The sequence below is a fragment of the Schistocerca gregaria genome, chromosome 2, assembly GCF_023897955.1.
Source record: "Schistocerca gregaria isolate iqSchGreg1 chromosome 2, iqSchGreg1.2, whole genome shotgun sequence".
In the NCBI taxonomy this organism is placed as follows: Eukaryota; Metazoa; Arthropoda; class Insecta; order Orthoptera; family Acrididae; genus Schistocerca; species Schistocerca gregaria.
The window spans coordinates 203671601-203684280 of NC_064921.1; the positions used below are offsets into that span (position 1 = coordinate 203671601).

At 34.4% G+C, this 12680-nt stretch overlaps 1 protein-coding gene across 3 annotated transcripts in view; it reads right to left on the reverse strand.

Moving 5' to 3' along the window:
• Nucleotides 1–4628: 4628 nt before the first annotated feature.
• The window catches only part of LOC126336689 (serine/threonine-protein phosphatase 2B catalytic subunit 2-like), a 778905-nt gene continuing 770853 nt past the window's right edge, over nucleotides 4629–12680 (reverse strand). For 2 of the 3 annotated variants that reach the window (XM_050000640.1, XM_050000637.1), the window contains 4 exons: nucleotides 12118–12196; nucleotides 11023–11120; nucleotides 10124–10339; nucleotides 4629–7535 (listed from right to left, as the gene is read on the reverse strand). In XM_050000640.1, coding sequence (XP_049856597.1) covers nucleotides 10152–10339; nucleotides 11023–11120; nucleotides 12118–12196 — 365 coding nt within the window. In that variant the 3' untranslated portion in view covers nucleotides 4629–7535; nucleotides 10124–10151. Of the gene's footprint in view, nucleotides 7536–10123; nucleotides 10340–11022; nucleotides 11121–12117; nucleotides 12203–12680 lie in introns of all 3 variants that reach the window. The other variant, XM_050000639.1, reaches the window with a different exon arrangement.

The window sequence follows — 12680 nt, forward strand, 5'->3', positions numbered from 1 at the left end:
TTTGTTGCATACTGCCATCATGACATAATTTCAATGGCCATTTCTTGACGAATGAGTATTATTACCCAGGAAACTGGAGAATTATCATAGAATAACATATATTTTGCATATCTATTGGATTGGTGCATCAGTTCATAGGATTTTTCCATAAGTTTAATAAACACAATAGATACATATAACAGAGACTTTAGTCATCAGCCATAATATTATTCTCTTTCGCTATTTACAAGAGTTTGCCAACAATGGGGTAACGTTTTGATTCTGCAACTGTAGAAATCGTGATTTTGGGGTGAAGAAGTCATCGAGCCAGGTATGGAGCACATTTTCATCTGGAAAGGAAGCTCCTCAAAGGTTGTTCGATATAGAGTGGAAAAGTTGAAAGTCTGAGGGCACAAGATCAGCTGATTAAGGTGGGTGTGGAATCACTTCCCAACCCTACTCCTGTACAATGTTTTTTGTCAGTCCAACAGAATGTGCATAGGAATTTCATGGAGTAGCATCACTTCACGCAGTCTTCCTGGTCGCTGTTCTTGCACTGCACCTACAAGTCATTCCAGCTGTCAAAAACAAATGTCAGTGAAGAAGGTTGCACTTGGGTAACGCAATTAATATTACATCACACCGTTGCTCCGTTGCTCTTCCAGCAGATGCTTAACATTACCTTTTGTGGATGCGTGCAGGTCTTTGTACAGGGAGTTCCTGCTATGTTTGGGCTCAGCCATTCCTTTCTTTTCCCCATGTTAGCATAAATACAGCATTTCTCATCCCCAGTAATGATACAGCGTAGGAGTAGTAGTTGGTGTTCATGAGCCAATTGATGATGGGCAAGCAGAGATTCATATACGGCCACCTGCTGATTTTTGTGATTTTTGCTTAGAGAATGCGGCACCCATACACCCAGTTTTTTAACCTTCCCCACTGCATGTAAATGTTGAACGATGGCGGAATGATCACAGGTCATCATATCTGCCATATTTTGAGTACAGTGATGTGGATTGATGCATTCAAATTATCTTCACCATACCTCGGAAGAGTTACTAATATCAAAACAATCCTCCTCAAAATTAGTGCTCTCTCCAATAATATTATCGCCGTACACAGCACAAATGTTTCTGGCTGCCTCCACTGCTGTCACCCCCCTAATGAACACAGACAGAAAAATATGGGGAATGTTCCAATTTCTCCACTTGGCATTTCATTTCTAGTGTCCATAGCTCCATGTACTATCTCCAAATGACTAAATACAATATGTAAACTCAAATAACAATAGTGAACTACAAATAAAAAATGACAATTGAAAAATAACAACCAGAACACTAACATCAAAACTACACTATGAACTTATGCGCCAGCCTCTTTCTTTTCTTTTTCTTTTTCTTTTTTTTTTTTTTTTAAGCAAACTTGGCAAATATGTGGATATTAGCAGATCCAATGGCAATCCAAAAGCTATTTACTTAAAGCCTAAATAAAAATAAAATAAAAAAAAACACTAAAACAAGTTTCGATTCAAGGGAACATTGGAAGAGAGGAAAAACGCTGAAAGATGTCAGGTAAAGAATGGTGAGTAACTAAATAAAGATGTTGATCCATAATTAATCTTGGATTCGCTGTAGGATGAAATTTCCTATTGGAAGTACTGTTTTTACCTCTTAAGCTTATATTTACTGATTGCTTATTACCCCCATGTGTGATACTGTAAGTTAACAACACATAACTAGTACACTTTTTGCTGGTCATTTCAGACTTTGCTGCAAAACAGTCTGGAAATGAGTTTACTCACATTAATTACTAGTAACTGCTTAATAAATTTTAAATTTATACATTAGCAGACATAATTTTTTACAAAAATCATCGGGTATTTATTTATTTTAGCATAGTTTTGGAGTATCGCTATTTGGAATTCTGATTTTTCTCCTTGTCGCTGGTTTAGAATTGCATCTATAGAGAAATTTCTTATACATCTCTGACTACTTAAGAATACCCCACAAACAGATGGAAAAAAATCAAATTTCACAAATGGGTGGGGTAGGAATAAGACTTGAATCAATGGTGCTCTTGTTGCAGAACCTTACAGTTACATTATGTTATTAGATTCTTGTTTTACACAAAAGAAACTAGCTAAAAATTCATTTGGTAAAAAGAGGCTTTATTTTAGAATCTGAGAAATTGCTTTGAGACAATGCAAACATTCATAATTTATGAGGAAACATGGGACATGAATATGCTAACAATGAGTGTTGAAAATGTGGAATGGGTTTATGGATTTGTTAGAAATTGCACCATAATATTATTAATTATTTACAGCATATATTTTGTTATTATGTTACTGGTATTAATCATATAGCTATTTTCACATACATGAGAAACTCAAAGAAATTTGAGGACACATGTATGTAGCTTTATTTTTTGTGTTTGTGTATAATATATATGTATGAATATTCATATCTTTATATGAATAGTAATATTTAATAGATACATGTAATTTATACTGTAATGTGTGTGTATAGTACAAAACATTTTTGACAAACAGACTAGTTAGTTTTGTTATCACTGTGTTTTCCATTTTACATCCATTTGAACACATTAACCAATAAATAACACAATTGGAAACTTTTAAACATTAAGAAACCAGAGTGATACAAAATTCTACTTCAACCAGTAGCATAAAAGCTTCACAGTCTGAACAATTTGACATAGAAATCATAGTTTGATGAAATGGAGTTGGGTAGTTCATTAACTACGTGATCTGCCAACAAATATGAAAGAACATTAGAAACAATTAAGTGTGATATTAGGAGACAAAATGAACTAAAACACTGGCAATAAAGTAGAAAAATAAGTTCATTAGACATCATCTAGACAAAGGACATACATCCCACTGCAACTTCTCTTACCTCCAGTTGTATTTCCCCCAGTCCACCTACCTTTTTCTTCATTTCTGCCCCCATTCCTTTTCTTTCGCACAGTCCACCCATCCCCCTAACCCTTTTTTCACCTTTTAATACAATAACTAAGACATCACAATATATTAATTATTTTTGTATTACAACAGATATGATATCAGTGCCATATAAAAGAAGACATAGCATGTTGTTGCCTCCTGCTAGCACTAGGTAACAAATTAGTTAATTGTCTTAATAATCATAGGATGCCTGCTTATAGACGGAATTGCCAGTGATAGATGTGAACTATACAGAAATAGAAGCATAATGAAGTTAAGAATAAATTAAATAATAAGGAGCCACAAGAAAATGAAAAACATAATAGGTAAGATTACAACAGCCAAAGGAATAATAAAGGATAAGTTCTTCTGGAAGAACAATAAAATGGTGCATGTGTTAGAGTTAAGTTGATTTAAAGAGAGATGACAGAAGGTGTACCGGGAAGTAAAGACAAAGAAGAAGCCAAGGGAAACAAAACAGCTGGAGTACTAGATAAAGGAATAAAGATAAGATTACTTTCAAAAATGTTGTTCTTTAATTGTTTATACCCATCTGGGGAAAATAATTCTGATGTTGTTAACATACAATATAATGGAGTAGCATGTCTCCAATCCCCTCTCCTTCATATTCAACACTTTTCCATACACTGCACAAACCGATTTTAATTAGGAAAATTATGTGCTTTTATGCCTTTAAATTGATAAAATATTACATGATGATTCATCAATAAATATTGAAGATGTTACATAGCAAATCATTATAAGATACTTGAATGTAAGTTTCAAATGAGTGAAACTAAAAGTAAGGATACATATTTGCTCCCATTTCAGTTCAAAGATATTTACTGTTAACAGTTTCTCTCTCTGCATTAGAGACGGCACTCCATGCAACTAAATGAGGAGAAAACACAATTTCAAATGCAGTTACAAAAATTAGAAGTGAGTGACTGAATAGATTAATTGTTAACTTCCCGTTTTAAGAGGAAGGAGCATCTGGAGAGGAAGTCTAGGGCAGAAAAGAAAGGGAGATGTGGGGGGGAGAGAGAGAGAGAGAGAGAGAGAGAGAGAGAGAGAGAGAGAGAGAGAGAGAGAGAGAGAGACCACGTAATTCAAGTTCCCATTAGTGATGAAGAGTTCAGAAAAAGTTATCATGTACCTCTCAATCAATTAGTAAATCTACTCATAAGCATTTAAGAGTACCGTATAAAATGATCAGAATTTTCTTTCACACGTATTGTTTCATTTTGTCATAAAATCTTGTTTCTGGAATCCTTCCTTTGAATTATTCTTACACAAATGTTATAATCAAAAGTAAAAGGGATGAAACCCACAACTGAATTTAAAAAGGTAAAAAAGTACAGTCAATCAAAGTGATATATAACGAAGTGTACTAAATATGAGTTTCTTCATTTTAAATCTATCATAAAACCCCATATCATTGTTAATAAAGATTTTTCAAACAATAATCTGTGTATGAAATAAAAATTTTCACAAACACAAATCTGATCCTTTAATGGAAGGATGTGAACAGCAACTTCAAGAAACAGATACTATTTTTTTTCTGGTTATGCATATGCAGTCAACAGAAAAGTAAATATTATCTGATACTTGTTTTAGAATAAATTAAATAAATACAGGTCAGGCTCAATTATATATAAAACTTATTATGAAAGTGTAGATACTGAAATATTATTTTAAAGTGGTTTATTAGTTTATTCATATACTGACTCAACAGAACACTATCATTACTCAGATTTAAATACATGTATGGCAATTGCTTTTAAAGTCATTTTATACACTCTGAACAAAACAAGTAAAAGAAAATTAAAGGTGAGGAAGGAGCTTTCAAGATCTTTGATAATGTCTCTTTTTCCAATATCTTGCAATAAATATATATATTTATATAGCAATAATAACACTTATATAATCAACAATGTCGGCAAGATGATCACACACCCATGAAAACAGTCCCTTGAATGAATGCATTACTGTTATCAAACATAATTACATCATGATAATAAAGGTACCATTTTATTGTGGATTGTAAAAGCTTTTAATGTATTTGATTTATTTCTGAAATTCCTCTCATTCTGTGAGTTAATGACAGACATGAAATGCAATCTGATTACCAGCATCCATTTCTTTTGCACTTCAGTCTGGTCTACAAGGTACAATAAACATGTGTGCTGAACTGGCTTCACTTAAAAAAAAAATAAAAAAAAATAAAACAAATTTAAAAAAAATCACAGGAAGATATTTATGGTACTCCGACTTCAAGATGTATCTGAATACTTATGAATTATAACATGAAGTAAAGTGAATGTAGTGGAATTAGTGTTTACAAATCAGAAGTATCATAGTCACTGAAAATATTTTCCTCTATAAAATGTCTTAGTAGATTCCTTTCTTTACACAGATAGTTATGTAGAAAATAACAACTCCAATTTCACATCAAACTGGAGCTCTAAAAATAAAATTATGGCGTGTTTTATTTACATTCAAGCAATAATTTCTTTAAATGTATTCCAAGAATATGTATATTGAAGGCTTTAATAGAGAACAGTAAAGTCTTCTTAATGAATGTTGGTTATTCTCAGAATGTACGGCATTCTGCCTTTTGGCAAAGGAAAAAAAAAAAGAACGCATAAGCTACTTTCTTTTAGATATTGTTCCTGCCAAGTAAAAACAGACTGGCATTAGAACAGACAGGAAGAATTATTCTACTCAATTATGAATGGGGAAAAAATTTTCCTACTAATTTTCATTTCTCCTTATTTTACAAAGAAATGTTGTCCCTCGGTACTCTGCAAACATACATTATATTTATTTTTTATCACTATATTGAGACGCATTTAAAGAATCTGAATTCATATTTACAGTTGTCTTTAATTATATGAACCACAAGCACTCACTCACATGCATGCTTCATTCATAATATGCAACAATGAAGAGCCACAATTGCACATTACAGATGGTTTGCTCCAAGATTGAAAACAACATTTCTAACAAGAGTTCTACAAAGAGCACAAACATCACTTAAAAACAGTTTGTGTATATGTATTTATATATATATATATATTTGTATATACAGTTAACATACACAGGTATAAAAATGTAAATAACTCTTCAGTATAACAATTCAATTAATTTTATGGGAACAAGTTCATAGAACATGGAGAAAATACATAGGAAACAAAACATTAATAACATCCTCCTAGAAGTCTAGTTACTCTATCATCCATTCAAATGAAATGTAGCATAATGCTATGCACCACCATTCTTCCGAGGGACATTAGCGCGCGCGCACACACACACACACACACACACACACACACACACACACACACACACACACACACACACACACACACACACCACTTAGAATAAAACTGTGTAGTCAGGACCGCATAAGCCCTAACAAAATTATGTAACATGGTTTGTACAAGAAAACGAATAAGTACAACATGGTAGTAAACAGCAACTTTTTTTGTTTCTTTCCATTTTTCTAGCAAGGAATACACACAAAAAATGTAAGGTATGTAATGAAGGAAATGGTATGATTCATTAATATTTCTTCATCACCTTGAACTTTTTACAACTTTTGTTAAGGCAATGGAAACAGTAATACATATATAAGAATGGTTTGCACCATACATTTGATCTACACAATGCAGGAATTGCTTAATTTCCCTAATATCTGTACCTGTGGTAATGATAATTTGATTTGAAACATAGAACCCGACAAAAGACTGCTAACATTTTCACCAGAACACAATTCTGTATATTTGGCAACTCGTTACCATCATAACATGATGTAATAATGATGCCTTTATTCTGTATAGATATACAACAACTCAAATACACGGAAATATACAGAATTGTTTCTAATGACTACACCAAATGATGAACCATAATTGACTGTCAATATAATCCGCAAGGGTGTTTTACCCTTGTTACAAAAGTGAGAGACAGAGAGGGATTAGGGTCCTGTAAGAGTTAGCATTTTTTAATACTCTCATGCTGCATGCATGAAACATTTTAATATGAAAATGCATACATCTACTAAATCTAAAAGAGTTTCTTACTGAATTCTGTTTATCACTATATACAAAAGACAAGTCTAAAACACTAGCAAAATCATAAAATAAATGACTGAAAATGTGTGTGTGATATTATTTAAATAACACACATGGAAACTTTATATTTTTCCTTATTACTGTAATATATACAAAAACTGTCTAAAAGTACTGTTTTATATATGGATGTAATGACTCTTCAAATACACAAATGAATACAATTAGAAAAAGAGGCTAACTCTTGAGAAAACTGTGATCCATCTCTCTTTCTCTCATACAGACTGGAACTTATCACCTTGCCATTTACTTTAAAAATAGAAGAAGGTATCACTGCAAGAGATGCATACAGAGATGCTAGTGTTCCCATTGCCAACGTGTTGCTTTACACCTGCTTTTTCTGTAGCGCTCACATTGTCGGTATGGTATATAACCTACTGATAAAGGGGAGGGCAGGGAGCAGGGTGTCAAAGAGCAGGCACATCCGCTCACAGAAGAGTAGACCAGCCGAAGACTGCCACCTGAAAACCACAAACACTTGGTTAAAGTTTGCATATGTGCAGATCACCATCAGCATGTCTACCATGAAACATTCTGAGAACTTCAATTTTATTGTTTGTATCACCTTACGGAAGTGCACATATACATATTAATTCTGTTACCAGTCTCTTAATTTAAGGTACACCTGTGGAAGAAAAACAACTGTCTTAAAAGCATCTCACAACAAATCGAATGGTTTATTAGAAGGCAAATGAAACTAACACACTGTAACATAAAATGTTGGGAGAGCCAGATGACATGAAAAGAGACATGAGAAGCTTGTGTCTCATTTAGTAAGGGTTACTTAAGTGAAATGGAAAAAAAAAGAACTTTGGTCAGATGATTATATGGTAATAACAACAGCATCACTGATTTGTGAAACAAGAGTTGGCACAGTAAAGAAACAAATAAAAGTAAAATGGTGAGTTCTTACAATCTTACAACAGGTTTATTCTCCCATACACAAACTAAATCAATACCAACGAACAATGTACAGTTTTGCAAATCCACGCAACAAGCTGACAATTAGGAACCATCAGCATAAAAGAGGAAAACAACATCAAAAAGAATGAATAATAGGTGCTGGAGGAAAGAAATGAGAATTGAAGGAGACTAGGGTTTTGCAGCAAGTGATAGCTAACATCTTTCCCAAAATCACAACAGAATGTCGACACAAAGACTGGGGTATGAGGTATCCTCAGTTGGAATATACGATGATTAAACTAACATTTATAATTTCAAAGTGTATTTTTGAACACACATAACACACATTGATAAATAGTGGAACTTAACAGTAATGGACAGTAGGTTAGAATTAAATAACAACAACAACAACAACAATAATAATAATAATAATAATAATAAAGAAAAACAGTGTGTGACAAAGTGGGATGCTGAAAATTCTCTGAGGCAGTCAGTCACAACCTACATAACTGTGTTGAGGATAATTCAGCAAAAGAGGAATGGAATGTAGTAAACAATAAAATAGTACAGGCAGAACATACACAAAAAAAATCATGAATAAAGATCGCAAAATGTATGATATTAAGGGAACAGAGTTTAAATTATTAAGAAATAACATTAAAAGAAGAATTAACTGGCATGACGTGGAGGAGTATTAAATTTAAAAATATGTTGAGTGGAGAAGAACTGTCTCCAAAGTGTTATCAAAGAAGAAGAGGAGGCTGATGAAGAAATAACCACTAATGTTTGTCCGTGTTTCACAGAACAGGACTAATAATCAAGTCAGAAGAGGTTGAAAGCATACCTCAGAATTTAATATAAGCAATAAGAGGTATTGGAATTTGAACATTGCACGACACAATGTCAAAAAAGTATATAACTGAAAATATGCCCCTAGATTTCCAATCTGATGTAATCATGACCACTAATTAATCTTTGAATTGTAAGCAATCAGCTTGACATATCATATTTACCAAGTGTCAATTAAATTAATCCACAAAAGAATAAAATACAAATTTTAAGGGGGATGAGTACCAACTTTGTTTCAAAAAAAGGAGGAGAAAGGAAGATTAGGGATTAACATCCTGGAAATGGGGTCATTACAGACTCAGCACAAGCTAGAATGGGGAAATAAATAGGCCATGCCCTCTGAAAGAAATCATCCTTGCATTCACTTTAAGCAATTTAACTGCCTACATATAGATGGATGGACAGGTATTTGAACCACTCTCTTCATGAACAGAAGTCCAGTGTCTTACTGCTGTGGCACCTCACTCAATGGATTTAGTTTCAGAAAGGATAATGGCAATATAGAGGCTGTTCTGATTTTGCATTTGTTAAAAGAATCAAAATTTAAGAAAAATCAAGATATTTCCTTAGTGTGTGTGAATTTCACAACAGCAGACCAAATAGCGAGGTCATTTGTCTCATCGGATTAGGGAAGGACGGGGAATGAAGTTGGCCAAGCCCTTTCAAAGGAACCATCCCAGCATTTGCCTAGAGTGATTTAGGGGAATCACAGAAAACCTAAATCAGGATGGTCGGACACGGAACTGAACTGTTGTCCTCCCGAATGAGAGTCCAGCGTGCTAACCACTGCACCGCCTCGCTCGGTCACAACAGCATTCACATATTTAACGAATAATATGATATTCAAAATCCTGACAAAGATGAGGGTATAATACATGAATAGACAAGTAATTTAGAATATCCTGAGTAATGTAAGTGCAGGTGGAATACATATTAATGCTAAAATGTGATACAACAGAATGATGTTGAAAATCACATGAACAGTTACAAGCAAAAAGAAAAAGAACTAGTAATAGATGAGAAAAGATGCCTGTGGAACACACCAGAAGAAGGGTCCATTTAGTGGGAAATCTAGTTTGTAAGTACAGTTAATTATGCACTGGAGTAGAGGAGAATTGTTATGTTTTCAGTGGCCCTTGATAACTTTCTGCCTAGTCTAAGGAAACCATTAGCTTTCTCTCTGGATGTACTTCACATCTGAAATTACTTCAACAACACATCATAATTCAGTCTGCTGTACAAACACAAATTGTCATTACGAAAGACTACTTTAAAACATCCACAAAACTGCACACACCTTGCATCATTCTTTTCACCATATAAGCTCACGAGTGAGCATTGGTGTTTGTATGCGAATTATTTGTTTGGTTTCCTTGTTGCAGTGGCTTTTTGTCTTCAGATGCTGGTGTTGGTGGAGCATCCTTCCTTGGTGGCATCCTTTCATTTATAGCATCCAAACCCTTAGCTTCAGCAAACGATGTTATCTTGTGATTTGGTGAGAAACCTTGTAAGGCTGTAGAACCACCAAAATCAAATCAAGTTCAGGTTAGACACTGAGCACATTACACGACAAAATTCATAATATTCCTAAGGCTAAACAGTACAACAACAGAAAAATTACCGGAATAGTACAAAACAGCTCTGTATATAAAAATAGTGGCTAATATCATCAGTCAGTGGAACTGCTTGTTGTGCTTTGGGGGGGAGGGAGTGGGAGGGGTGGTGGAGGGAGTGGGAAAGAGGGAGGGGGAGGTATGCATGTGTAAAGGGAGAGGAGGGGGGGGGGGGGGTGCAATTGGAAACAGAATCTGCCTCCCCTGCTATGAAGTGGAACAACAACATGTGTAAATCACCTGTCAGTTCTTAAGGTAAGACACCAGCCCCAAGGGCAACACATTTAAATCTCCAAGTAAGTTAAACTTATGAACAAACACAGTTTTTCCCTTCTAAAAATTTTGACACTTTCATTAATTGAAATCTCATACGTTGCATGCTATAATCTATACTGTCTCATGTTTCATTCTCTGTCATCTAGATTCAATACTGTCACTTCGAAAATTATAGTATCCCATGTTACGTAATTCCAAAGATAACATGATAACATAGAACACTTTCTTAAAAATTTTCACAACAAATGAATCTGAGTTGGTAAATTGATCAAACAGAAATATTTTTAAGGGAGCCATTAAAACTCACCATTCTTAAGTGAAGTTTTTCCACCTGAGAGGGCACCAAGTGGCAAAGAGCCTGTTGGTGTCAATCCCTTTAGCTGAAGAACACTTTCACTCTCCTCCCTGAAAAATTAAACAATTTTTTTTCAATAATCTTATTTACAACTTGTTCCACTGCAGATATAAATGTTTCAACCATTGATTTCCTGGAAAAATATATGCATGCCTGCCAGTCTCTCTCTCTCTCTCTCTCTCTCTCTCTCTCTCTCTCTCTCTCTCTCTCTCTCTCTCCCCCCCCACTCCCACCCCCCTTTTTTTACAATGAACCATACACAAATTACAAGGCACTCTCAGTCGTCTTCACGAAATGAGAGTACACATCACTGGACCATCTTCACAGGGAGAAGGTGCAAGTATTTTCAGATGCAGTACAGGAAAGGTACGTACTGTCTGTCAAGTGGCTGAAATACAACAGGGTTGCTTCTCTCTATTAATCAGTAGACTGTTCAGTTTGAGTTATGCAATACTGACTTTCAAACTTGACAAACAGGCAAATGCTTCTGACAGTTTGGGACTATGAATCCCACTTACCTGCTGGCTTGATCGTGCATACAAGTTCTAACAACACTGTCTTCTGTTAACTAAAAGGTAGTCATTTTCACAACTAAGCACAAGTGACTGTTGACGTACTTCCGCAGTGAGACTGAAGGCATTCTACCATTTCGTTAAGAAATTAAGTAGCATGGAAATAATATGTTAATGCCAACATGACGAGACAGGATCATTTTCTATTACATGACTGTGAGGAAGATGAGTATAGCATTAAGCAAAGGATTTAATGCTTTAACGCTCTATGCCTTCACAGTTTTTATTGGCCATATTTGTTAATCTGTAAAGTTAGCACCCTTTGACCATTAATGGGTACCCTTATGTTCCTCAACAACGATAGTCTGTACGTCCTCCATATTTATTTTGGTGTAATTGCTTCATATTTCATTATATTTCCTCCCGCCCAATGTACGAACTATGAAGATGCAACACAGAAAAGGAAAGATTTAAGAATGAGTATGAGAAAGGAAAACAAAAATTGGCAGAGAAAGTTTAGTTATGCTGCACAAACCTCAAAACAGAGAATACACGTGCCATTTTCCCAATGGCACGGATTTTGTTCCTGATGACTTCTTTCCTCAGGTTTGCAGCTGCACCTGAAACAAATGAAACTAGTAATTAATGCTTGTATACATCATATTTTCAATCAAAATTCATAGTAGTAACATCATTCTAAAACAAGATAAAAATGTATATTCTAAAACTGCATATTATAAAAGATCAACACAATCTATTCATTGAGAAAAAAATTAAATAATGCTCCTGCAGATCAGTCACTGAGATGGTGTCATTTACCAGTTACTGTCTTACCTATATCCTTCTTGTATTTTTTTAACTAATCACTCCAATACATGCAAGTTACCTAATTTTAAAAATAAGGATTCTATTTGCAGTCTAGTAAGAACTTGTCACCCTCTAAAAGCAAACAAGCAAAATATGTGAAACATCAGCTCATGAGGAGTGAACTTAGTTATTACTGATATTTATGGAAACAATACTGCAGCTTTCAAATAGAGCAAAGTATTCGATGGTGCAAGGTTCACTCTCCCTGAAAAGGAACTAGTATGGAATTCA